This window comes from Schistocerca serialis, chromosome 2 (genome assembly GCF_023864345.2).
Source record: "Schistocerca serialis cubense isolate TAMUIC-IGC-003099 chromosome 2, iqSchSeri2.2, whole genome shotgun sequence".
Classification (NCBI taxonomy): Eukaryota; Metazoa; Arthropoda; class Insecta; order Orthoptera; family Acrididae; genus Schistocerca; species Schistocerca serialis.
In genome coordinates, this window is record NC_064639.1 from 562,369,727 (window position 1) to 562,396,831 (window position 27,105).

Consider the following 27,105-nt stretch of genomic DNA (forward strand, 5'->3'; position numbering starts at 1 on the left):
CTAATTTGCACATTTAACAGAGTAATATTGGAATTTGTTGTCATTTGCAAAAAAGTTAAAAAATATCTACATTAAAAGAGGAAAATTTCCATTATGATTTTGTTGACATGTAGGGCAACTGCGGATGCAGGTCCTTAATTTGTATTAAAATTTCATTATTAAAATTTTCCCCAGGTAGTTTACGTACACACACACACACACACACACACACACACACACACACACACACACACACACACACACACCACAGTACAAAAATGAATGTATAAATGTTTTAAATTAATTACGTATCCATTTTTAACATGAAAACTATATTTTTGGAAGCCCAAGAAGGTTAGATAGCTCAATTGTGTTTGCAAAAGCTCTGGGACTGAGAAAAATGTAAAATAATTACCTCTTGATTTAGTGCGGGGTATCTTGCTTCCACCAGGGCTGTTGCATCAACTGTCATCAGAAATTCCATCAGATCAGAAGAGTTCTGTGCATCGTGTCCCAAGTATGATGTGTAACGATAGGTCCTGTCTGTAGCATTTTTAGAAAATGACCATGGGCAAAGTGCTGATCCACTTTGTGCTATGGCACGTTTGAAAAGACCTGTGAACAGGGAAAAGTTCTCATGCACATCATCAGATGCCAATTTTAATTTTTAGTAGTTCTTCATGTTCTGTACCAACACTGTGAAAAATATGCATTCTCTGTCTTTGTTTGTTTCACAGTTTCCTCACAACAAGGGGTTATTGGAATAATGAAAAGGTACAGCATATGATTAACATTTGGTGAATTACAGAGAGAAGAAAATTTTTAGGCTGCTGTGATAAACAACTTTTAACAAGAATAGTGCCAATACTGGTACTTATGAAGAGAATTTTGGCGCTGAGTTTAAGTATACCATTGATAAAAATGAAACAAAAAATTAAACTTTGAAATAAAAGGAAAGTGAATTTCAAAAGATGCTGAAAAAAGTGAATACTGATGGCAACAACTTTATAGAAGCAATTAAACATGCTGCATTTCAAATAAAACCATGGAAAACACAAGGAAAGCACATATGGCAGAACAGTAAAAGTGAAGAAGTACTTAGACAATGCTTAGAATGACTAGTACAGTGGGAAAACAAGCAATAACTGAAAAATATATCAGTCTGAGAAGAAGCTTACTGACTAAATTATTAGGCACAAAAGATAAGTTTCGAAAAGGAAAAACTTAAAATTACAGAAAAACACTTTTAAAAATGTAATACAATGGACTATTACAAAATGTATGATTAAATTCTACAATCACTATGCTTCAAGAAAGCAAATAGAAAACTTGTATTTAACAATCAAGAAAATTGAAAGCTAGTGGCATATTTTGAAAGGCTATGTGAAAACTGATATGATAAAAAGTTACATTAAACTATTAAATCACAACAAACCCCAGCTGAAGATGACCTCACAGCAAAAATTTTAAAAAGCAATAGAGATCTAGGTGTCACTATTATGAAAGAAAAACTAGATCAGGCATGGAACACTTAAACAATTCCTGGAAATGGGAAGGCTATTGTAATTCACTCACTTCATAAAAAGGGGAGAAAACAGAATCAGTAATTAAGAGGAATTTCATTACTACCCTTGGAATACAAAATCTTATCAAAAGCTATTATGGATGTATTAAACCCACAGTTAGACGAACAAACTGGTAAGTATAAGGCTGGATTTAGGAGTAGCAGATACTATCCATAGCAAATTCTAAAGATTAAATGAATAATTATATAGCTGAAAATATCAGGTAAAAGGTATGATTTTAAAAGGGCATATGATTCAATAGACAGAGACTTCCTTCTCAAAATCTTGAAGTAATTTGCTTTATGTAAAAAAACTTTGAAAATATTTAAACAAGCTCTTACAGACACAATATAAAAGTTAAATGTTTTTAACAACTTTTTATTCCTTCTAAATTATATCAGGGGCCAGACAAGGAAGTAGTTTGTCACCACTGCTGAAAACATGTTTCTGGAACATGTTTCAAGAAAATGAAAAGCCAATAAGTACACAAGGCCAGGTAGACTGAAAGAAGTAGTAATTTGTTTGGCCTTTGTAAATGGACTTATAATAATTGATGGAACCTCAGAGCATGCAAAGTAAAGACTACAAGTTCTGAAGGTATATGGCTATAATTGGAAAAGACAGAATGCATGACCAATGAAAGTAACCCTCTAAGAATAAAAAAAGAAAAAGAGAAGTACTGCATCACAACATCAAAACACAGAAAATATAAACATTAAAAGTGAAAAAGAAGTAATTAAAAACCGAAGTGAAAAAACTGAAAAGGGCATATGTGAAAGTGACAAGTCTGTACAATAAAACATGTTCTTACGAAGCTCTTAAATTAAGGCATTATATCATGATTGTGAGACAAGAAGCCATCTGTTGGCCAGAAACATTACTTTTCTCTGGATGCAAAATGGATTTGTAAGATTTGCAAAAGATAAAAAGAATACTATTGCCAAACAATATTATGTCCAATTGAGAATAAAGATGGCAACTGGGTTTTGAAGCCAAATAAGGAGATATATTCATTTTGTCCTAAGATAGCAGATAAGATCAAGAAAAGACATGTTGTGCTCTAAGGACAACTAGAGAGAATGAAGGATGATGGACAAGAAATGACTATACACACATTCTCCCAAAATAGGTAAACAGACAGAAAAACTGGATAATCAGGCATGACAAAAAATTACCTAGAAGAAAAGCAAATTGAGCAGATGACTTACTCAACAGAGTCAAATTCAGACTAGAAGTCAAGAAATTCAAAGATTTTTAGGATGGTAAAACAAAAAGAAAACAGCTGGAATGAAATTGTCAGATGAGGGAAAATGAGGTCATTCTGAGAAAATGAAAGTGATCTGGAGAAGGATGAAGCAAAAGAGAAATAAATAGTTATCTTGATGTGGTTCTTACTTGGCCTGAAACAAGATATGGAAAATGAAAAAAGGGAAACTCTCTCTCTCTCTCTCTCTCTCTCTCTCTCTCTCTCTCTCTGTGTGTCTGTATGTAAGAAAAAGAGAGAGAGCATTTGAAGGTGCTACATTAGAAGAAACCTTCTCATCCAGTATGGAAAGTCTCCCCTCAAGTGGGTTGTGGTTGACTTTTCGGAACGCTAACCCTTTTTCTAAATGTCTCCATTCCTTTTCCTTCACGCCTCATCCTTCCCCTTCAGCTGTCCCACCAGAAGAAGGAGCCTCTGGCTCCAATAGCTTGCATATGTGAAACCTTTTTTTATGTGTGTGTTCTCCTTCCATCATTTGGGGAGTAGATATTTTTATCTATCCAATTACATCATATTGTCAAAAATCAAATATTTTCATTGTTCTGTAGGTGTTGCTTCTAATCATCACTCTGGATGAAAACGGATTGTTTAAAGATGAATGGATAAAAAATAAAGTATATTTCTACCTACATTTACACTCCGCAAGCCACCCAATGGTGTGTGGTGGAGGGCACTCTACGTATTGAACATCAAATGAAAATCTTAAGTATTTCATTCTTATGTAGGTGATTTGAACATGTCTGTGTTATTCTGAGCTGTAAGTTTTTACACCCTATCTTTGGGTTTGCTCTTTAAATCCCATTTTCCTATCTTCCATAATATAATGTCTAATTTGGTGGAAAAAGAATGTGTCAAGTTTTGTAAGTATACATTTATTGTCCTTGACAATATTTAAAAGTTATGGATATGGTATTATTCATTTGAAACAGTCTCAGTTAATGGAGATCTATAACACTTGTTGGAATAAATTGGTTCTAAATCAGCCTGTTATCTTTCTGGAAAGGGTGAGTGATGTGGAAGATTAATTTAAGAAAGTAAAATTGTGTTCCTGATGGTATAAGGAAGCTCTTACGTATATTTAGAAACTATATTGTTTTATATGTAGGTGTTCTTACATTGACCATGAGATTCTCAGTTTTTTAGTTAGTAAATAAGTTTAATGTTCCATAGACCATTTGTATGGGTAATCATAAGGACTTGGAATGATTCATTAAAATAATTACACATTCATATTGAAATACGGTTACATGCTGCTAATTTACAAGTATTTTAATAATATTTATTTTTAATTGTTTATCTTATTTTAAATACAGATATAAGTTAATAATTCCCTACCATCACCTTTTAAATATTACAGTAATAGAAATTCCTCTACAGAATAGATGAAGTTACCAAATATTCAGTTTGGCTTCAAATTTATCTTTCCTGTCTGTCATACATTTTATGCCATTGAGTAAGTAATCAGAAGTTTTGCTGTCAATGTTGTACAACACTTTTTTTGCTAAAGACAACCTTAATGTGAAGTACTGAATGTCGGTTTTATTCTGGTATTTTAATTATCTACCTCATTGTTTTGTTTTGAACTTAAGTGGATTATTTATTACAAGCTTCTTGTCGAAATATATTTATGGTGAAGCAGTAATCAAAGTTCCTACCTCCTTAAACACACGTCTGGAAGGTGATCATGGCTGAATACCACATATTGTTGTTACTGTATGGTCTTGAGGAATAAAAACTTTTCTTTCTTAAATGTGCTAGTTGGTGATCTCTGTAGATAAATTCTTAAACATAGTGGCAGTTGTACATTCATAAGAAATAATATAAACTTCATAAATATAAAAATTCCTGTTGAAATAATGAAGGAAAAAGATGTAGACCTAGCAGGAGCTGAAATAGTGGACACTAAACTTGTTATTATTTATTTATACAGAGCTCCAACTGGTGACATAAACACTTTCAAAAAAGTTTGGAATATTCACTTAACAGACTAACACAAAGAAACAGAAGAGTTATTCTATGTGGTGATTTTAATATTGATTTTTCCAAGGACACTAAAGAAAACAATGAATTACTGAATCTCTTGCAAACTTTTAACATGAAATCTACCATAATAACAGCAAATTATATCACAAAGACTTCATCTACCACAGTAGTGTTTTGAGAATTTCTGCATAAATTCTAGAACTACTCAGCCTTCTACTGTCTCTAACAGCACCAACAAGTACTTGTCAATCATGCTAAGGAAGTTGTAATGTAAGAACATGGCAGTCCAAAGGAACTTCTGTGTTATAACTTTGACTATTGTACTGATTAAAAAAACAGTCGAGTTGAAAAAAGATTTTTAGTAACTTTTAACACAGATGTGCTAGAGGCAAGACTTGTTCATGATTTCCATGGTTGTTGAATCAACTATGTGGTAAATGTATCTTAATTTGTGTCTAATGTGAGACAACATGGGTGACTTACAAGAAGTCTAATGTTTATGTGAGAAATGATAATTTTGTTCTTTATGGAAGTTGAAATACACCAAATGTGAACTAAAAGTGTTCTTTTAGTACCTACCTATTTCATGAGTAGAGAGAGAGAGAGTGAGTCATATATATTACTTTAATTAGCATCATTCTTCAGAGAAGAAGTCTTTGGAGACTTACATAGCCAGCTATCCAGAGAATAAGATCAACTGTGTATACTAAGTAAGTCTACAGGAGTAAAAGAGGTGAGAAGGTTGCAATCCAATTTAACACATTCTTGTCATCAAAAACATTAGACCACCATTGATAAGATATTTGTAAATGTAGAAATGAACTACAAAATAGAAACACTAAACAAGGGCTTTGGGTATCACAAAGCTGAAAAACTCTCTCTGAGTGTGAAAAGTGAGCTGCAATTGCAACAGTGCCTAACAGCCACTGGTAGAAACCACAGTGATGAAAATATACATAACTTTCTCCAGTACCTGAGCAAAGATCACTGGAAAGAGAAATATAACTGCAAACACACTTTCTCCATTACATGAGCAAAGAACACTGGAAAGAGATTTACAACTGCAAACACACAACTGGAAAATTTAATAACTTTATTAGGAATTTTTCCTAGTATTTTGAATTGTGCTTACCTCCAAAACAGAGCAAAACGTACACAAGGGAAACAAAAAATAAAGGGATCACTTCTGGGATTCTAGTATCCCCAAAGAAAAAAATATTACTACACAGATTGTCTAAACAATTCATGTCGCCAGGATTTGAGACTTATTTCAAAACCTATAAAAAGATCTTCAAAAATGTCAAACAAGGAAAAATAGAGGCAAATGATACTATATAACAAATTTCACCAATAAGATGAAACCCATATGGAATACTGTAAGGAAGCAAACTGCTGCAGAGCAGACGGATTTCCATTATATTAACTGTCTAATGAAGAAGTGAGCTGTGCTAACTGACCCTACAAAAATTGCAAGTAAACTGAGAAACTTCACATCCTTGCACACAGCAAATAGCATTTCTCAGTCATATTTATATCCTCTCCAAAACATTTGATGTCATCAGTCACAACATCTTGCTTAAGAAACTTGAATCTATGGTTATTAGGGGCTCAGCTTATGAATGGATAATATTATATCCCCAAAATTGAGAGCAGTTAGTTGAGCTTGCAACCCAAGAACAGAACAAGGTAAAGTCCTGTTGCTCAGAAAAGTAGAGAATTAAGTACAGTGCACCAAGAGGCTCCATTCTAGAACCAATTACATTTTTACTCTTTGCAAATGACTTGGTATCAACCAGTCCAGACCATAATTACATAAAATTTGCAGATGCCACAAATGTGATAACAAAATGAAGGACCAGAGAAGAATTGCTGCATGAGATTAAAAGTGTGCCACCCACATTACAGACTGGTTTTATGGAAACAATTTAGTAATAAAAACAGAAAAAAGCAGTTACAATGTACTTACACAAAGGGCAAAATATATATCCACTAACACCAGTCATCAGCTTGTTTACTAGAACCCTTGAAAATGTAAGCTCTAAAAAATTTCTTGAAATATGGATCCAAGAAGATCTAAAATGGGTCCAACATGCAAAATATATTACAAATCAATTGAACACCATTTGTTATTCCATCAAAATTCTTTATGGTTGCACATCAAAAGAGACACTAAAAATGTACACTTTGGCCAGGCAGAATCCTTACTGCAATATGGGATAATCTTTTGGGGAAAGGTATCTGTTAGTAACAGTTGTTTAATATGCCAAAGAGTCATAGAAAATGTTGCCTCTAGAAACTAATGCAAGCCCCTATTTTAAGAAACTTCACATCCTTGCACTACCATGTCTAAATACACACATCAAAATAAAGTTTTGCATCACCCCACTTCCCAGAACTCCTGAAGATAGATGTTGACTGTGGATATTGTATCACAGACACATCCAATTTGGCTGTTCACAGATGTCACCAAAGCTACCCAAAAGTTTAAACAATGATGCATGAGCAGCACCTATTAGACGGAGGGGGTCTGGCAGCCAATCAATTCCAGTCAGCCCATCAGGAAGGAGATACACGGCTCCTGTTGTCTGTAGTTCAACCATGCCTAAATGGTCAATACTGTAGTTCAATCATGTTTACATTGTTACTTTGTGTCAGGAAGGGCTCTCAACAAAGGATGTGTCTAGGCGTCTTGAAGTGAACCACAGCGATGTTGTTCGGACATGGAGGAGATACAGAAAGACAGGAACTATCGATGACATGCCCTCCATGCCTTCTCTCAGGCCACCCAAGGGCTACTACTGCAGTGGATGACCACTACCTAAGAATTATGTCTCAGAAGAACCTTGACAGCAATGCCACCATATTGAAAAATGCTTTTCATGGAGCCACAGGATGTTGTGTTATGACTCAAACTGTGCGCAACAGGATGTGTGATGCACAACTTCACTGCTGACGTCCATGGTGAGGTCCATCTTTGCAACAATGACACCATGCAGCGTGGTACAGATGAGCCCAACAACAAGCTGAATAGACTGCTCAGCACTGGCATCATGTTCTCTTCACCTGTGAGTGTGGCATATGCCTTCAACCAGACAATCATCGGAGATGTGTTTGGAGGCAACCCAGTCAGGCTGAACACCTTAGACACACTGTGGCATTATGTGAGGCCAGCATATTGACTGGTAGTCATGGAAGGTGCCATCACAGCTGTACAATTAAGAGTAGTTTTTGTAGTATCCAACTGCCACAGAACCTCTAGTTGTTTTTGCCAATGTAATGTACTTTATGATTGGCTTATGTGGAACTTTTCAACTAACAATATGAATCTACCATCGAAAAGGTTAAATTTTATGTCAGCATTTGGTTGTTTAGAAATTTCAACCTAGATCATCTCTTGCAAGATATTCTTAAAAACAATTGTCCTGGAGTCATTAATTATTATAGATGATTCAATGGGGAGTATATGTACTGTAAGGTTCTATCCTTTTTGTTCTAATGAATTCCGCATCACAGTCAAAGAGAGCATTTGTTACTGGTTATACACTTATTTTCTTGTTTTAATTTTTATCAAAGAAAACATAGTCAATTAGAACTTACTGCCTTTACGTGCATGTATTGTAAATGTAGTTACTAAGATCAAACTGTAAGTTCCAGATAATGTCTCCAGATAATTTTTGTTATTCCTTAGAAAATCTACATTGAAGTAACCACAGTCTATTAATTGCTTCCTTCTGTCTAACAGACATCTATATGCATCAGAAACAGTTCATAGTTTCCCAGTTACAATTTAAAAAGTTCTTCAGTATTAACTCACAAGCATACACTTCTATCAGTTGATCACTATAAAATCTACTTATTTCAGTGTTATAAAGACATCCTTTTCCAATATCAATTTTACATCAGTAAGGTGCTAGAGTGTAATCTTTTACATTTAACTTCTATAGCCCTGTTGTTATGTGCAGCTCATATAGGCACAGGATGTCTATTTCTACAGATGTCTCTAAATTTTCCAAACAGACAAGAAGCTCCTCTACCTTATTACTCAGACTTACAATGTACTTACAAAATAAGCTAACCTTACTTCTCTGCACATTCTGAAGCATTTTGTGGGGCTCTTCTGCTGTTTTAATTTATCTCACAACAAGGTGCCTGAATCCTGATTCTAACCTAAAAGAAGATACCCCTTTGGCACCAGTAACTACAGGAATCTTGCAGTATGTGATGCAGTTTCTGCAAGAAGCTCAGGTAACCTACTTTCCCTTTTCATTCAGATGTAGGGCATGTCTAGTGTATCCACATCTCACAACTGTAGCAACAAATGTCAAGCTCAGATGAGATTTTGTTTCATTAAGCACTGGGCTGCTCATATCCATGTTTACGTGGTACACAGCGGTATTAATGTACGGCTTGTCATGGTGTGAAAACACTAGTTACTTTCTGATGATCAAACCAGCTATGAATTCACTGAGGTCATGTCAATGGCAACCTGTAGTGACTGGACAAGCACACAAAATATAATAATTATGGCTCAACTATGTCTAAGGGATGGCTGTGTACTGCTGCATTTTGATCAAAATAATTTAGCATTGATGTGTCTTAGCTTAGTAGTCACTAACATTTTATAGAATTAAGCATATGTTTCCCAAAATTTAAACAAGAATTATTTACAAATGACTGAAGTATAGTATCCCAAAGGAAAATGAGGTAGCCTAATGTGTTGGTTTAAATTCAACTTGTAAATCTACTTGCAAGCAAAGATACATCAAAAACATGTGCAAAAAAATGGCCAAACGTTTCTATGTGGACTTGAAGCAGATACTTGTATATATCAATTTATAGAGTGGAGCAAAGTGTGCAGAGCATCAGACAAAACGTTCTGAACACTAACAAATCTTCCAGTTTGTAGTGCATGTAACACAATTTCTAAAACTCATTGATGATTAAATTAATTGAAACTCTAATGTCAGTCCTACTCTTCACTTGTTTAATTCTTAAATATCCCTATGTGGTAAACCATAATTGCACCAAGTTCATACTACAACCATCCTGAACCATATTACCACAAGCAGCTTGTTGATCATGCAGTCTTATTTGCAAAGACCATAGTTCTTCCAGCAACAAGAATCATAAGACCATCTTCACTTCACAAATAACAGTGAAAAAACCCACAAGGCTCCTCTGCTTGCAAACTCCAGTGCTTGGACAAATGACCAAATACTGCAGTCAAGTCTGTTACTTTCCCTGCCACATCTTATCAAAAATATTGTTCATGCTGTATTGTATACATTATGTAAATTCAATAAACATATTCTTAAATGTACAAATATTTACATCTTATCCCCTAACTAAATATCTATGCTTTAACCTTTTTATTTATTATTTTACTTTTGTTCAGAAAGGAAATCTCAGAACCTAGACAAATATAAGTCTGTATTCTATTTCTCATTGCACCACTATAAGACTGAAAGTGCATTTCTTAATTTTTTAGGAACATAATAAATAATTTTTACAACCCTGTGGTCATTAATCCCTGTATCCATTTTGATACTTGTCATCAACTCAGGATTATTTGCTGCTAAGAGGTCAGGTGTGTTTTCACAACAGTTTACTATTTGTGTGGGCTCATGAACTAACTGCTTGAGCTAATTTTCAGAGAATGCATTTAGCAGATTTTCTGACGATGTTTTATGTGTACCTCCAGATTTAAACATGTATGTTAAAGTCACCACCAACTATAATTCTATGAGTTGGGTAGATGTTTGATATTATACTCAAGTTTTCTTTGAACCTTTCAGCAATTGTATCATCTGAATTGGGAGGTCAGTAAAAGGATCCAATTATTATCTTACTCCAGTTACCAAGAATGACCTCTGCCCATAGTAACTCAAAGGAACTATCTACCTCAATTTTGCAACTAGATAAACTATTTGTAACAGAAACAAACATGCCACTGCCAACTGTTTTTAGCCTATCCTTTCGAAACACTATTGATTTCAGCTGAACTTATCTCCAGTTTTAGCCAGTTTTCAGAGAAACCACCCAGTCCACACCACACAGCCCCTGCTACCCATATAGCCAAGTCCTGCATGTAGTGGACTCCTGACCTATTCAGCAGAACCTGAAACCCAACTACCCTATGGTGCAAGTCGAGAATTCTGTAGCATACATGGTTGCACAATTGTCTGAGGCTCTGATTCAGGTCCCCTCCACTTGGCTCTGTATCAGAGGTCCACAAAGATTCCTCTTGACTATGCTGCAAATTGTGAGCTCTGCTTTCATCTTGCAAGCTAGACTGACAGCCTTTACCACTGCTGTTAGCTGCTTGAAACCAGAAAGAATCTCTTCCAATCCAAAGTGACACACATCATTGGTACTGTTGTGAGCCACCACCTGCAGTTGCCTGCAACCTGTGCTCTTCATGTCATTCAGAAGGACCTGTTCCACGTCTGGAATGACTCTACCCAGTATGCACCCAGAGTGCACACTGGCTTTCTTCCTCTCCTTGGCAGCCATGTCCCTAAGGGGCCTCATAATGTGTCTAACATTGGAGCTCCCAACTACCAATAATCACACCTTCTGTGATTGTCCTGGTCTCGCAGGCTGAGAGGTTCCCTCTGAAACAGGACAGCGACTGCATCTGGCTGAGTCACAATGTCAGTCACAGACAGCACCTGGAATCTGTATGTCAGTCTGCCTGGGGAGGCCTTACGTACAGCCCCTGGGAAGTCTTTTACCACCTACCATGCCCAGAGGTGACATCCCCTCAATTACAGATGAGGGGTCAACCTCAGCATGAGCAGTAACTGGGCTGGCCACCAGTGAGGACCAATTGGAGGACTCGGACGTGCTGGATGTCTGTTGGATCCCCACAGCAGGCCTACAACAGTAATGCCCATCCATTGAAGTTTCAGGCTATGTAACTGAAGCCATCGCAGTTTGGGCCTGAGAGCAGAGTGTCACCAACTCACCTTACATCCGCATACAACAGTCACCGTCTCTGTCCGTACTAAAGACCATAGAAAACTACACTACTAAGACAAATGAACTATGGACACATGCTGCAGAACTCTACTGTAGCCCTGACAGAAATGCAAGAACTGTGCCTAATAAATTAGGTTAATATGCAGAAATTCAAAAACGAAACTACCAAAGCAGTCAGGTGAGACCAAATAATTTTTCCCTGATTAGTAACTTGTAATATGTCAAAAAATCAGTTTACTTTCCATCGCAAATGAAAACTCAGGAACTGTGTCTGTTAAACATTAAATTAATGTACAGAAACTCGAGAAACTAAACTATCAAAGCACACAGATGAAATTATACAATTCGCTCCTAGTTAGGAAATTGTAAAAGTCACAAAATCGGTTACTTTCCTGTTGCCTCTTCTGTTTTGGCTGGCTGCTGGTGCCTGACTGGCTACATAATGCCAACAAGCAATCACTAGCTTTCAAACCAAGTGAAGAAACAACTATTGACTCACACATGGAACTCTACATTAGAGTCCTCAGTCACTTTGCTCAAGCTGTGACACTGTCCAAATTTCCAGTTTCACCTAGGTCATTCAAACACAAAAACAAACTGGCTCTTCACTGCTCACTTCTGTACACCACTCAACAGATTGGCCAATCTGTTTGTTTTGTCAGGATGGTGCTGCTCACTTCTGTACAGAGCTCAACAGTTTTGCCAAGTTTCCCACGTTGAGTGCTGTAGGACTGCAACAAAACTTACATATGTGTAAAGTTGCTAGCTCTATTCCTTCCACATCACCCCTAATGCTGTAATTTTTATCATTAGACAGGCTTTCCCCTGCTCCTCCTTCTCAAGATGGCGGCGCATATGGATGTAGTGGCAAATCGCTCCATTAGTGAATTGTATGCTATGTGCAAAAAAAGTGATAAACGGTGTTAAAATATGTGTAGTGGCACATAAATGGTATCATTCTTGTTGTTTCATGGAAACAAATCTCGGTCAACATAGGCCTACATGTGACTGTGGAACTGAGTGCAACGGTCTTGAAACTGCATTTGAAATGTGCAATGCTGGACTCGAAATAAGTGTGAGGGAAGAACTGCAAAGTGACTTAGGTAAAGCTAGATACGCACAGATACGCAAACAAGCAAATGGGAATGTGTATATACTAGGCCTAAGAAAATCTCTCGACCTGTCTTAAATACCAATGTTTTTCGTGTTCCACTAATGAATAAATACGATGTTCTAATTGCAGACAGCTCAGAATCACGGACAAAAAATCTCAGTGTAACAGGTAACTGCTCAGAAAGATCTGTTGAACAAAAAAGTGCCAGCAGAAACACGTTACCATCAAATACTATTAAACGAAAAAATCGTGTGAGAACAGCTTGTAATAAAACTGAATACAAGACAAAAAACGAAACAGAGAAGAAGAAGGAAGAAATATACATATTATCGACGAGTCATGGCAAAGGACTGGCTACAATCATGTCTGATATGCCGTCCGAATATAAAGTGACTGGAATTTCGAAAATTGGTGCTCCTCTACGAGAAGTGCTGAAAAACTGTGAAAGTTCCGTGAAAAGCGACGTCAACTGTGTCATAATCGGAGGGGGAAACGATGTCTATAAAAATGAAAGCAGCCTTGCTGTAAGAACACTGAAAGAATCACTAGGAAAAATTTCACAGGCGAAGGTATTTGTTGTAAACATTCCCTACAGACACGACTTAACGGAAGACTCGTGTGTAAACAGAGAAATCTTCACGACAAATCGGAAATTCAGGAAGATTTGTAGCGGTTTTGTGCACACAACTTTCATTGAAGCAACGAGTTCAGTAAGAGAGCATTTTACTAGACATGGACTGCACAGAAACAACCTAGGCAAGAAAGTGCTGGCCAAAGAAATTCTCCAGGTGATAAAGACAGCCTATGTAAAAATAGCACTACCTGCAACAGATTTTCTGCCAATGACAACAGAAAAGAAAAGTGCACCAACAGCATATGAGGAAGAAATGTCTGCAGATAACCCTACATTGAAAAAATTACAACTGTGCGAACATGTAAAGCGTCACAGTCGCCAGTGGCATTATCAGTAGCAGCAGTGGAAAAGGAGGTAACAGTAGCAGCAACAGCAGAAGTTTCACCAGCAACAGTAACTACAGTGCCTCTAAAAGTAGAAATGAGAATTGCAGCAGGAGAAGCAGCATCAAGTGTTACGGGTAGATGGAAAACAGCACCTCCTGTCCATCTAAATGATTTTTTAGTGGAAGGCAGCAAGATGAAGAAGCCCACGAGATAAGTAGCGTAACAAATTTCATAACATCTCACCAAAACGTTCAATCTAAAATAAACAACAATTATGATCTTAAAATTTGCTATCTGAATGTTCAAGGACTAATAAATAAAGAATTTATTGTAAACAGTTTTGGACTAGATAACAAATTTGATACTTTCTGTCTGAGTGAACATTGGGTTACTGAGGGTGTACTTCCAGTTGTCAAACTTGATAACTATAATGTAGCAAATAGTTACTGTAGAAAACTGCATATAAGGGGTGGTGTGGCATTATATATTAATCAGTCATTCAGCTGCTCCATTGTTAAGTTGGACCTAGATTATTTATGTGAGGAACAGAACTTTGAAGCCACTGGTATAGTTATGGACAGTCTTAAGTTAGTAATAGTATCCCTTTACAGGTCACCTAAGGGTATCATCAATGTATTTCTAGAAAAATTCGACATGCTGTTAGATGTACTAAGAGGGACCAAATGGTTGCATTATGACATAGTAATTGGTGGAGATCTGAATGCAGATTTTGATATAACAACACATAAACGTACTGTGACTGAGTTGAAAAACCTTCTAAGACAGTGCAATTTGCACTCAATCAATAACAGGCCCACAAGAGATAAAGCATGTCTTGACAATATTTTTGTCAACTTTAAAACTACAGAAGAATCATGTGCTGTTACAGCATTTCCATTTTCAGATCATGGCTCTGTATCTTTAAACTATACAAGTAGGTTCTGTATTGATAATAGTAATATTCCTAAGCCTGTCCCAAAAGTTATAATCACCAGATCTGTCACAGATGACAAAATTGTTCAGCTCTGTAAGTCCCTTGCTGAGAGAGACTGGTTCAACCAATGTCATGGTGACACAAGTTATAGTCTTACTGCTGATTTGTCAGGGAAACTATTATTTGAGAGATTTTTTAAAACATTTCTGACACAATTTAATGACACCATCCACATAAAGAAATGCAAATTAACTGACAAAGGCTTTACAAACAGGGCTACAAACAGACAAAATTCATGGTTCACTAAACAATTATCAAATATGAAAAACCAAGTTATGGTGTTGCACAATATATGTAGCAATCAGAAAACAGAACATGCCAGATTAGCCTATATAAAATGCAGGAATGAGTATAAAAAAGCCATCGTGGAAGCCAAAAAAGCACATAATTTCAATACCATTGATAATTCCACAAATAAGTGCAAAGCTGCATGGAAATTAATAAATGGTGTTGCTAAAGATGTAAGAAGCAAAAAAATTAATATAAGTCCCCAAAAATTCAATGATTGCTTTATTAAATCTGTTGAAAATGTAGGAAATACTATAATCAAGCCTGATATCAGTTCATCAGAGTTACTTTCTAAAAATGTTTGCAGAACACCAACAGACACAGGTACGTTTATGTTCTCCGAGGTCTCACCTAGTCATGTCCTAAGCATTGTAAAACGGATGAAATCTTCAGACAGTGTAGATATATATGACATATCCTGTAATTTACTAACGAAAGTAATAGACTATATTGTGTACCCCTTAACATTCTGTATAAATAAATGCGTATCTGAAGGATATTTTCCCAAAGAACTCAAAGTGGCTGGGGTAATTCCAATATATAAAAAGGGAGATATGGACTCACCTTCCAGTTACAGACCAATCTCCATAGTCCCAGCTTTTTCTAAAATACTGGAATGTGTAATTTATCAACAGCTATCTGTCTATTTTGAAAAATTAGGAATAATTAGTGAATCTCAGTATGGTTTTAGGAAAAAGTTGTCTACTGTGGATGCTATAGACTTTGTAGTCAAATACTTACATCAAGTGTTTGAGGATAAGAGCTATGCTCAACTCACATTTTGTGATCCAAGCAAAGCTTTTGACTGTGTAAAGCATAAGCCACTCCGAGAAAAACTGGAATTCTATGGCATTAGACATAACAGCCTTCAATTAATAAAATCATATCTTCAGAATTATAAACAAGTTGTTTGTGTAGGGAGAGAAATGTCAAGTATAGAACAAGTCAAGGTAGGTGTTCCGCAGGGATCCGTGCTGGGCCCCTTTTTGTTCCTGATAATGATAAATGATCTGCCGTCATTTATCAAGTCCACCACTGTGTTGTATGCAGATGATACAACATTTCTTCATGCTAGTGAGGATTTCAATAGCTTTAAAACTTGTGCAGCAAAGACAATTGACCAAGCATCTTATTGGTTCAAGGCAAATGGATTCCTGCTGAATGAAAACAAAACACAGCAGATGGTCTGTAGTCTTAGAGACTAGCTTCTGTCAGATGATCCAAGTTATGTCAAATTTTTGGGGGCATACATTGATGATAAATTATCTTGGGGTCAACATGTACAATATATTAGTGGTAAATTGTCAAGAGTTATTTACCTATTAAGGCGACTTATGGATTGTGTTCCTGAAAAATATGTTAGAACATCCTATTTTTCATTCTTTCAAAGTATAATAGCATATGGAATTATTTTGTGGGGGAACTCTATCTGTGTACATGACATATTAATACTGAAAAAAAAGCTATTAGGATAATTACTGGTTCTGCATATAAGGCACACTGTAAACCATTGTTCTGTGAACAGAAAATCATGACTGTTATAAACTTGTACATATACTATGTTCTAATTTATATGAAGAAGAAATTACCAGAAACAAACACCAGAGAAAATGTACATAGCCACAATACAAGAAGGAATAGGTGCCTCTATATTCCTTACCACAGATTGTCAAAGTCACTCAACAGCTACGAAATCATGGGGTACAAATTATTTAATAATCTTCCTCAATCTGTTCAAGAATTACCTGAACAATTATTCAAACAAACAATTCATGACTGGCTAGTCCTCCACCCATTCTATGACATAAGAGAATTTATCAACTGTAATATAATGCTATAATGTTAACAACAAACCTGTTGTTTCTTTCAAACTATTAATTGTATTTTAGTATGTATATGACGTTGTCTATTGCTGTAATGGCCGAATGACAATAAAATTATTATTATTATTATTATTATGAACACCTGGACCTTCTGTCAAAATCTTTGCACAGCTTCCCAATGTTGTCGGCCACCTGGTTAAGTCTGGCACTTTGCTTCCCAATACTTGTGGGCTGGTACTCTGTTCCTAATTTGTCCTATACCATCTGCCTGCACCCCTACCATTGCTGTTATCTGGTGGCATGATTTTTTTCTACACCTAGTTTCTTTGTTAGATGTATGCTGCACCCTGTTGCAACATGCCGCTGGATGAGACTCTTCCCCTCCCACTTCAGGCAAAGGATCATTCTTATTAGAAACTGTAAGTTCAAATATAGTTGAAGAAACTGAAGAGCTATTCCCCAGTTGCTCACTGTTTTTACCTTTACCCAATTCCTATCTAGTTCAAATTTCATTCAATCTATTTCAACTTGAATGCCACAAATCTTTGCTCCCCATTCAGTGTTACTTTTTTCTTTTCCTTTTTTTTCTTCTTTTTCTTTTTGCATATCTTTCCACAGGAGAGTCTCATTGAGTTCTCAATTCAGTTGCCCATTACACTCATCACCACAATAGAACTCCAACCCCCAACCTTCTTATACCACTCCCTGTGTGACTACCCTACAGTGACATCCAAACTTGTCGTATGTTGCAACACAGATTAAATACTTAAAAATATAACTACATCATTTAAGACTCCTTAGTTTACTTGAATTTTCATTATTTATGAGCTGCAAAATTTAGGTCTAGTGGTTAGTGCTTCAGGTTTATGATGTAGAATACAAAGTTATGTACTCATGTCTCCACTTAAAACAAAAACTCAGTACTCAGTTAACTGCATTATGTGTTAGCTAACTTACTCACAATAAAATGTAATTTTGAATCACTATTTACCATGAGTATTACATGATATTAAACAGCATTTACTACTGAAAAATATGGAATACTACACATAATCTAACAAATTGTTAGTTTACTTCTCAGAATTATGTATTTAAAATAAGAATCATCACTGATACTTCAAGAAGTTTGCAAGTTTAGAAGAGAGAAAGTAAAATGAAAATCGAGTTATTTTTAATATCAAAATGGAAATAAATCTCAGACCAGATTCCAAAAAGTAACAAATATTGTGTCCAAATTTATTATATTCTATGTAAATATTGCATTTGTTTATATTTAGGCCTAAAATTGAAATATTTTCAAGCATTCATAGTGAATCCATGATTTTATCAATCAGGTGTTATTATTCATAATTTGTATCCTAGAGCTACAACATACCTTTTGACTTGGGTGACATCATGTGGTATTGAACTGCAGCTCCTCCTGAACTTTGGCCCTCAATGGTAACTTCATCTGGATTACCACCAAATGCAAGAATGTTTTGTTTTACCCACTGCAGTGCAAGGACTTGATCTTTCATTCCAAGATTTCCAGGCAGTAAAGAATCACCTGTACTCATGAATCCTGCAGACAAAAAAAGCACTTTCAACTAGAAAACAAATTTGAAGGCTTCAATTTTTAATGTTTGACACATTTATTTTATAAGGTATTACAAATTCTAGCAAAAAGCTACCCTCATCAGCCACATGAAGATAGACATCATGTGACAAATTATTTGAACTGTCTGAATGAATTATTTCTATTTTGAAATTCAGATAAGTTTTCCTAAAAAAAAAAACACTAGGCTAGAGGAACAGTGGATTAATTGCAGCTCTGTGTTAAGGAAATTAATAATGTCCTGTAAGGAAACATGCTATAATTACCTAAATTGTTCATAATGGTAGTAGCTACTAAAAGACTGATTCATAAAAGTACAGTAGCTAGATAATTTATGGAGGAACATTTCTTCTCAAAAACTGGTTTATTTTGAAGCATAATCACTTATAATTTCAATAATTAATTATTGGTAACAGTCAAGATGTGTGACATTATTACAGCTGAGGTGAGGACTGCTGGAGATGTGTTTTGGTACTAATGTGCTATTATGGAATGCAGATATTTGAATTACTGATGGAAGAAGTATGTTCTCTCCATGCATAGCCCTCTGAGCTCCTTTACTGGCTTCTGCAGTATGAATTTTATTCTGTAATCTGTAGACAATGGGATAGGATCAACTGTGTGCAAGATACTACACAGAATTGTAGCAAACATTGATCCTGTATTACATTTGTGTGCATTCTCAAAACAATAGTGTGCGGCACATTTATAAAGTACAAGCAGGCACTGTAGTTGTCACTCTATACTTTGTATTTGCAAGCATAGAGTAATTACACTGAAGACCCAAAAAAAAAAAATGATATTGGTATGCACATTTAAATACAGATTTGTAAACAGGCAGAATACAGTGCTACAGCCAGCAGTGCCTGTATTAGACAACAAGTGTCTGTCACAGTTGCTGGGTCAGTTACTGCTGCTACAATGGCAGGTTATCAAGATTTAATTGAGTTTGCATGTGGTGTTATAGTCAGCACCTCTGAGGTAGCAAAGAAGTGGGGATTTTCCCATATGACCATTCCATGAGTATACCATGAATATCAGGAACCCACTAAAGCATCAAATCTCCATCATCACTGTGGCTGGAAAAAGATCCTGCTAAAATGGGACCAACAAAGACTGAGGAGAATCATAAAATGTGACAAAAGTGCAACCCTTTGGCAAATTGCTGCATATTTAAGTGCTGTGCAATCAACAAGTGCCAGTGTGCAAACCATTCAATGAAACATCATTGATATGGGCTTTCAGAGCTGAAGAACCACTTGTGTACCATTGATGACTGCATAACACAAAGCTTTACACTTTGCTATGGTCCATCAACACAGACATTGGGCTGTTGATGACTGGAAACATGTTGCCTTGTTGGATGAGTCTCATTTCAAATTTTAGTAAGTGGATGGACGTGTACAGGTATGGAGACAACCTCATGAATCCATTGAACCTGCATGTCTGCAGGGTACTGTTCAAGCTGGTGGAGGCTCTGCATTGGGTTGGGTTGTTTGGGGGAAGAGACCAAACAGCGAGGTCATCGGTCTCATCGGATTAGGGAAGGATGGGGAAGGAAGTCGGCCGTGTCCTTTCAAAGGAACCATCCTGGCATTTGCTTATAGCGATTTAGGGAAATCATGGAAAACCTAAATCAGGATGGCCAGACGCGGGATTGAACCGTCGTCCTCCTGAATGTGAGTCCAGTGTGCTGGGCTCTGTATTGGTGTGGGGTGTGTGCAGTTGGAGTGATATGAGACCCCTGATATGTCTTGATATGACCCTGACAGTGAAACATATGTAAGCATCCTGTCTGATCACCTGCATTCATTTATGTCCATTGTGCATTCTGATAGACTTGTTCAATTCCAGCAGGACAATGTGACATGACACACTTGCTACAGAGTGGCTCTGGGAACACTCTTCTGACCTTAAGCACTTTGACTGGCCACCAGACTCCTCAGACATGAACATTACTCAGCATATCTTGCAGTGTGCTGTTCGGAAAAGATCTCCACCCCATTGTACTCTTACGGATTTATGGACAGCCCTGTAGGATTCATGGTGTCAGTTCTCTCTAGCACTACTTCAGACATTATCTGAGTCTATGCCACATCATGTTGTGTCACTTCTGTGTGTTCGTGGGGGCCCTACACAATATTAAATAGGTGTACGACTTTATTTGGCTCTTCATTATGAAGTCCATGAAACATTTCAAATAGCTGGTACACATCAATGACCAAGAACAATGTAATAAATAATACCATAGGAGAAAGACTAATTCTCAAAGTTTTTATAATGTTTGTAAATGTTCTGTGTCCACCCTTCATCACATGGACACTTCTAACCAGGCCTAGTATATGAGGAATGAAGATAAGAATAGCTGCTGTTATGTGGTATTGTTGATCTTGGAGGTTCAGTGGTAGAAGTGGGACATAAACACTATTCTTGATGTTATCCCACAAGAAAAAATTGCAAAGTGTCAAGTCTGTGACTAGTGGACACACAAACAGCACAAAATGAACAGCCACAACATGACATATCCAGTGACATGGTGGCATCTCATACAGGTAATCCCATACACAACTGTGGAAATGTGGAGGAATATCACTTTGTTGAGAGATGAAATTACTGCTATCGGTTTCAAGTTGTGGCATGAGTCACAATTGGAGAACGTCAAGATAGGTGACGTCATAGAAATTTCTCTCACTGAGGAAGAAGGGTTCAGAGACAATCTTGTTGGACAAAGCACAGAACACATCAACATTTTTGGAATCATGGGTATGTTTGAAGTTGAATGTGGATTCTCTTTCCCCCATATGCATGTATTGTGTTGGTGGCCTTTTCTAAAAGATAAAAACTGGCTTTGTTACTCGAGATAATTTGCTTGTGAAGTTTACACTTTCAAGATAGTTCTTCACATCAGTGCACAACTACAGACAGAACAATTCATTGTGCATGGCATATGGTTTGGAGAAACTGCATTTTGTATGGCTTCACTCTTAATTGCTCATGAAGAATTTTCCACACTGTTGACTGAGTTATGTTGATTTCTGCATGAGCTCAGTAGGTAGACTCTATGAGATTTTGCAGCATATGTTTCTCATATGGTCTGCCGTCTGCTTGGACATGCCTGGTCAGCTCAAAAGCTTTGGATCACATGAAGAACCATCCTCCTCAAATTTATTGTACCATTTTACTATGTTGTTGTACACTAGTGGTGTCTTGTGATACTTGCCATGGGAAACTCTTTCCCCAGTCACTACCAATTACAAATGGACAAATAGAAGCACGCAAAATGCTTTCTCTGCCAGGATAGCTATAATTTTCAACAACTTTGTTCCATGGTGCCACTGTTGTCAGTTTCCCAAAAGAACTTTCTGGCACCTCATCCAAAAAAGCACTTTGTTGTTTGTCTCTCACATACTGCATTATTTGTTTTATGTTTACCATTTAAGTTCAAAGAAGGGAAACTCATTTCTTATTGTTGTGAAATAGAAGAGATAGGGTCATGGATATTACGCACAATTTGAGGTGGAAATCATTAAAACAAAAATGTTTTTCTTTGTGGGTGAGATCTTTTCATGAAATTTCAACCACCAACTATCTCCTCTGAATGTGAAAATATTTTTTTGACACCCACCTATGTATAGTGAAATGATAAATGTAGTGAAGTTAGAGAAATCCGAGCTTTAAGATTTAAGTGCTTGTTTTTCCTGTGTGCTGTTAAAGAGCAGAATGGTAGAGAAATTATCTGAAGATGGTTTGATGAACCCTTTGCTAAGCACTTAGTACTGGTATCAAGTGTGAATCATAGAGTAGTCATGTAAATGTAGATGTAATAATTTTTTTAATGTTTCATGCACTTTATAGTTACTCTGTATAGTTTGAAGACAGAATCTTTGCTTGTGTAACAGTTAACCAGCATTATTTGATATGTACTGACACTTGACAAAGACAACTGTGTAATAAGACATAATGAGTAATCCTCATTCTTCTCTGAAAGGCCATATTCTATTCAGTTTCAGTTCACATAAGGCAGGAGAAAAATACATATACACTACTTTGTACTTGGCATTAGCAAAAATATCTGATCTGAGGGTGCCAAGTAATTTATGGAGAGGGGCCTCCCATGGAACTTAAATGTTCTTCCATGTGGGATATGGACTGATTAAGAATTTAAAAGAGCATGTTTAATTGTCACATAGGAATGTTTGCAAAGGAAAATGAAAGGACAATACATAACTGGATTGAATTTATCTTGGCAGGGAGGTTGCAGCATATTATCTTTGATAAAGTGCCATGGAAGAAGTAAAATAACTTCAGGTATGACCCAAATAAATATATTTGGTCCTTTACCATACTAGAAGACAGTGTTAATACCAATCTCAGACATTTTTCAGATTGTACAGTAATCAATGATGAAGTAACATAAAAGAAACACTATTAAAATATTGAGGCAGATATATGATAAAACATCAAAACTGTGCAAAAATTTTCTTATTGCTTGAAACATACAGTAATATAAAACTGTGCCCTTAACTAAGTACAGGAAAGTAGTACTGGTATCATACAAGTACAATATCATTTAGTCACAATTGGAATTGGTCAAGTCATACAAATACCCAGATTTAACAATTTCTATGAATATGAAATGGATTAATCACATAGGCTCATCCATAGATTAGACAGGTGGGAAACATTGCTTCATGTGCTGGACAATGATCATTCTACAAAAGGGACTGCTTACAAATCACTTGTGCATGTGTGTCCCATCTTGCCCAACTGCATGAGGCCCACAGCAGATAGGACTAACATGTTGAACATACTCAAGTACAGACAGCACAGTAACAGAGTTTTTTGATTCACTACAAAATGTCACAAAAATACTCAAAAATCTTGAATCAGCAGATGCTTGAAGATGTAGACAAATCTATATAAATAAAATTCAGTTGCTGCACATGTGAAAGAAAATCACTTGGAAACAGGTCAACTGATTTGGCTCACTTTTTTTTCTGTTCATAATTGTCAGTACAAAGTTTGTAAGAAAGAAAATTTTGGGAAATCCACTGGAAAAGTTGAAAATCTGGATGTTAATTTTGTATGAAAATGCCATTGAAAGAAATGTGATGGTTGGTTTGACAGTTCTTCTTAATTTTGACATTCAGTTTGACAATAATATCACATGTTTTTACAACAACAAATTCCACATTGAATATTGCTGTTTTGCAAAAAAGATTACAATTGAAAACTATTTTCAGTGTGCTATTGGTGGTGATCATGTCTTCAGTGTGTTGCAAGGATTGAAGTGATGTCACTTTGTGGTAATTTGGCATGTTGCAAACCTTCATTTTATTTCAGTTCATGGTTTATTTTCTTGGAAAGAATGCCACCAGTAAAGTGTGGAAATATTCATCAGTGGACACACAGTGCAGGCCAACCACATGAACACTGAGTCAGTGACACTGATAAAGAACATAGACAGTCTTTGGAGGCAAATAGAATAAGAAATTCTCAAGTTCAATCAATTATGACTGTGGAACAACAGATACTGTCAAGTTCATCTTGCTCAGTTGGAGCTTTGCACAAAATAATTTGGAACATCAGCAAAACAAACATGGTAATTTGAACTTAACATTTGGCTTTCAGATAAAATCTAACAGTCAATTAAACCACTGATATATTTGTTGACTTCAGAACAATGAACAATGTTTGTCATCACCTCAATACTTTGAGGTTTCAACAGAAACCACCAGGATTATGTTTTGTGAGCAGGAAGATCAAATTACACAACTGATACCTCCACCCACCAGAGCCACTTTCTGGGCAAGAACCTACATCAAATCATTTCTTGCAGAATATACAAAAGTACAATAATTCCTTCCAAATGACATAATTTGGGGTGAATATTATCAAGGAAAAAGGTCTTAACCCAACTTTTGAGGTAAATTCATTTGAATGAACCAACTGACTGACTGACTGACTGACACACAATGCACAGCCTAAAGCATTGGAGATATAGACATGTTATACAGTAAGCAGTGTCTGTTAAACTAGCTGCAACAAACAACACTCTAAGCTGCACTGTGAAAATGAGTGGTTTTGTTTTCCTTTTCACAGTCATTTTTAACAGGAAACAGGAAAGTTGTGTTTATTGCTAACTTTATAATTCTACCTATTTATACATTAAAACCATATGCATTACTGTCATTAAAACTACTATCCTCACAGATCCAGCAACTGGAAAGGTTTCTCATATCCCATGTACTGATGGTTCCAACCAATTTACCCATTGATTCTGACTTCTGTTCACAATCGAGGTTTCATTTGCAATAAAAGGAGGAGTTGGACTAAGAAAGGAGGAGTAAAAGTACATATAAAAGGGGGATAAAGATATGGACAGAGAGATGAGGGAGGAGGAGATTGATAGAGAGAGTGTGGGATAAAAGATGTATGGGAAGGAGGGGGAGGTGATGGACAGAGTTAGGGGGGAGGAGGAGGAGGAGGAGGAGGAGGAGGCAGAGGTGGACAAAGGGAGATGGGGATGGATGAGAGGGATAGAGAGAGGGGAGAGAAGGAGATTAGGAGGTATATCTGATTTCCATATGTATTTAGTAACAGAACATTAATGGGCTCTCTACTTATTTTATGAAAGTATTTTACAAAGTTTCAAGAAACAGTCTTAAGAGAAAAATCTAGAAACACAGTTCACGTCAAAGCATATTGCTACCATAACGATTGAAAAAACAAGATTGACTAATTACAGTGTGCACAGGAGCATTTAAGCAGTCCTTCTTCCTGTGCTCCATAAGTGATTGGAATAGGAAGAAACCATAAAATGTGATACAGTCATAAGAACCTTCTACCAAACACTTCTCGGTGGATTTCAAAGTATGCAATTGCAAGTAGATATAGAGGCAATCACTGTCCATAACAATGACATCTGTCTACACTTATCAGTTGTATGAATTCTTAGAGAAGTACAGTATATGAGGAATGGAATGATCAAATAGGTCCTACAACTGTTACCCTGGTGAGAATATGTAACTTGGCCTCAGTTAAAAACTGTGCCCACTCTCCCCCTCCCCTGACATACACCATCATTTTGTGGCTTTTTTGGGTTGGCAAAAATTCCTTGTCTCTTGTCAGAACTTACTTATGCAATTCTAATCATATCGCTGTAATTATGCCTGTTGCTCAACACACTGCATATCAATAGTATTAACTTAGATGTGTGAATAGGCCATAAGCAAACAATAATATGTTGTTTTCCATTCAATATGCAAGTACTAATTCCTCCAAATTTTTTGTAGATATTATGGTTTGTTGCTTGGCTCTTAAACAGATTTAAAATATAACTGTTGGTGATAAATTTTTTCATTAAAGTTTGTTTTCAATGAAAATTCAGTATGTCATACTTTAATATTTTTTAAGTTATTACAGTGTGTTTAATAAATAAAGATTTCTTAGGTACAAATGCTTAGTGTTATTAATCATAGTTCAGCATAATCTTCTTACCCAGAGCTCCAAGACCGAAACAGAGGACGACCGAAGAAAGGCAGAAATACTGAATTCAGTGTTCCGAAACTGTTTCACTGCGGAAAATCGTAACACGGTCCCTGACTTCGGCCGTCGCACGGACGCCAAAATGGAAAATATTGAAATAAACGATATCGGAATTGAAAAACAACTGCTATCACTTAGTAGCGGAAAAGCATCCGGACCAGACGAGATACCCTTAAGATTCTACAGTGATTATGCTAAAGAACTTGCCCCCTTTCTATCAGCAATTTATCGTAGATCGCTGGAAGAACGTAAAGTACCTAGCGACTGGAAGAAAGCGCAGGTCGTTCCCATTTTCAAGAAGGGTCATAAATCAGATGCGAATAATTATAGGCCTATTTTGCTTACGTCAATCTGTTGTAGAATAATGGAACATGTTTTGTGTTCTCGTATTATGACGTTCTTAGATAATACAAATCTCCTTCATCATAACCAACATGGATTCCGCAAACAGAGATCATGTGAAATTCAGCTCGCCCTATTTGCCCAAGAAATTCACAGTGCCGTAGACACTGGCGAGCAGATTGATGCCGTATTCCTGGACTTCAGGAAGGCATTTGATACGGTTCCGCACTTACGTTTAGTGAAAAAAATACGAGCTTACGGAATATCGGACCAGGTTTGTGATTGGATTCAGGATTTCCTAGAAGAAAGAACACAACATGTCATTCTTAACGGTTCAAAATCTGCAGATGTAGAGGTAATTTCGGGAGTACCGCAGGGAAGCGTGATAGGACCTTTATTGTTTACAATATACATAAATGACTTAGTTGACAACATCGGTAGCTCCGTGAGGCTATTTGCAGATGACACGGTTGTCTACAAGAAAGTAGCAACATCAGAAGACTCGTACGTACTCCAGGAGGACCTGCAGAGGATTAATGCATGGTGCGACAGCTGGCAGCTTTCCCTAAACGTAGATAAATGTAATATAATGCGCATACATAGGGGCAGAAATCCATTCCAGTACGATTATGCCATAGGTGGTAAATCATTGGAAGCGGTAACGACCGTA

The 27,105-nt window shown here is 36.5% G+C and overlaps 1 protein-coding gene across 1 annotated transcript; it reads right to left on the reverse strand.

The window, feature by feature from the left end:
- On the reverse strand, nucleotides 1-26,052 carry LOC126456211 (esterase FE4-like). The gene is made up of 4 exons (XM_050091965.1): nucleotides 26,046-26,052; nucleotides 18,327-18,512; nucleotides 395-594; nucleotides 1-66 (listed from the first exon to the last, which is right to left on the reverse strand). Exons 2-4 carry the CDS (start codon nucleotides 18,505-18,507, stop codon nucleotides 1-3), a joined length of 447 nt encoding a protein of 148 aa, XP_049947922.1. The 5' UTR covers nucleotides 18,508-18,512; nucleotides 26,046-26,052.
- Nucleotides 26,053-27,105: the final 1,053 nt, after the last annotated feature.

Coding starts and splice junctions, on each gene's coding strand:
- LOC126456211 (XM_050091965.1), bottom strand. CDS start 18,507: ATGAGTACAGGTGATTCTTTACTGCCTGGAAATCTTGGAATGAAAGAT. Junction 595..18,326: donor GATGTCACCCAAGTCAAAAG/GTATGTTGTAGC, acceptor CCCTGTTCACAG/GTCTTTTCAAACGTGCCATA. Junction 67..394: donor ACCCCGCACTAAATCAAGAG/GTAATTATTTTA, acceptor CTTTTAATGTAG/ATATTTTTTAACTTTTTTGC.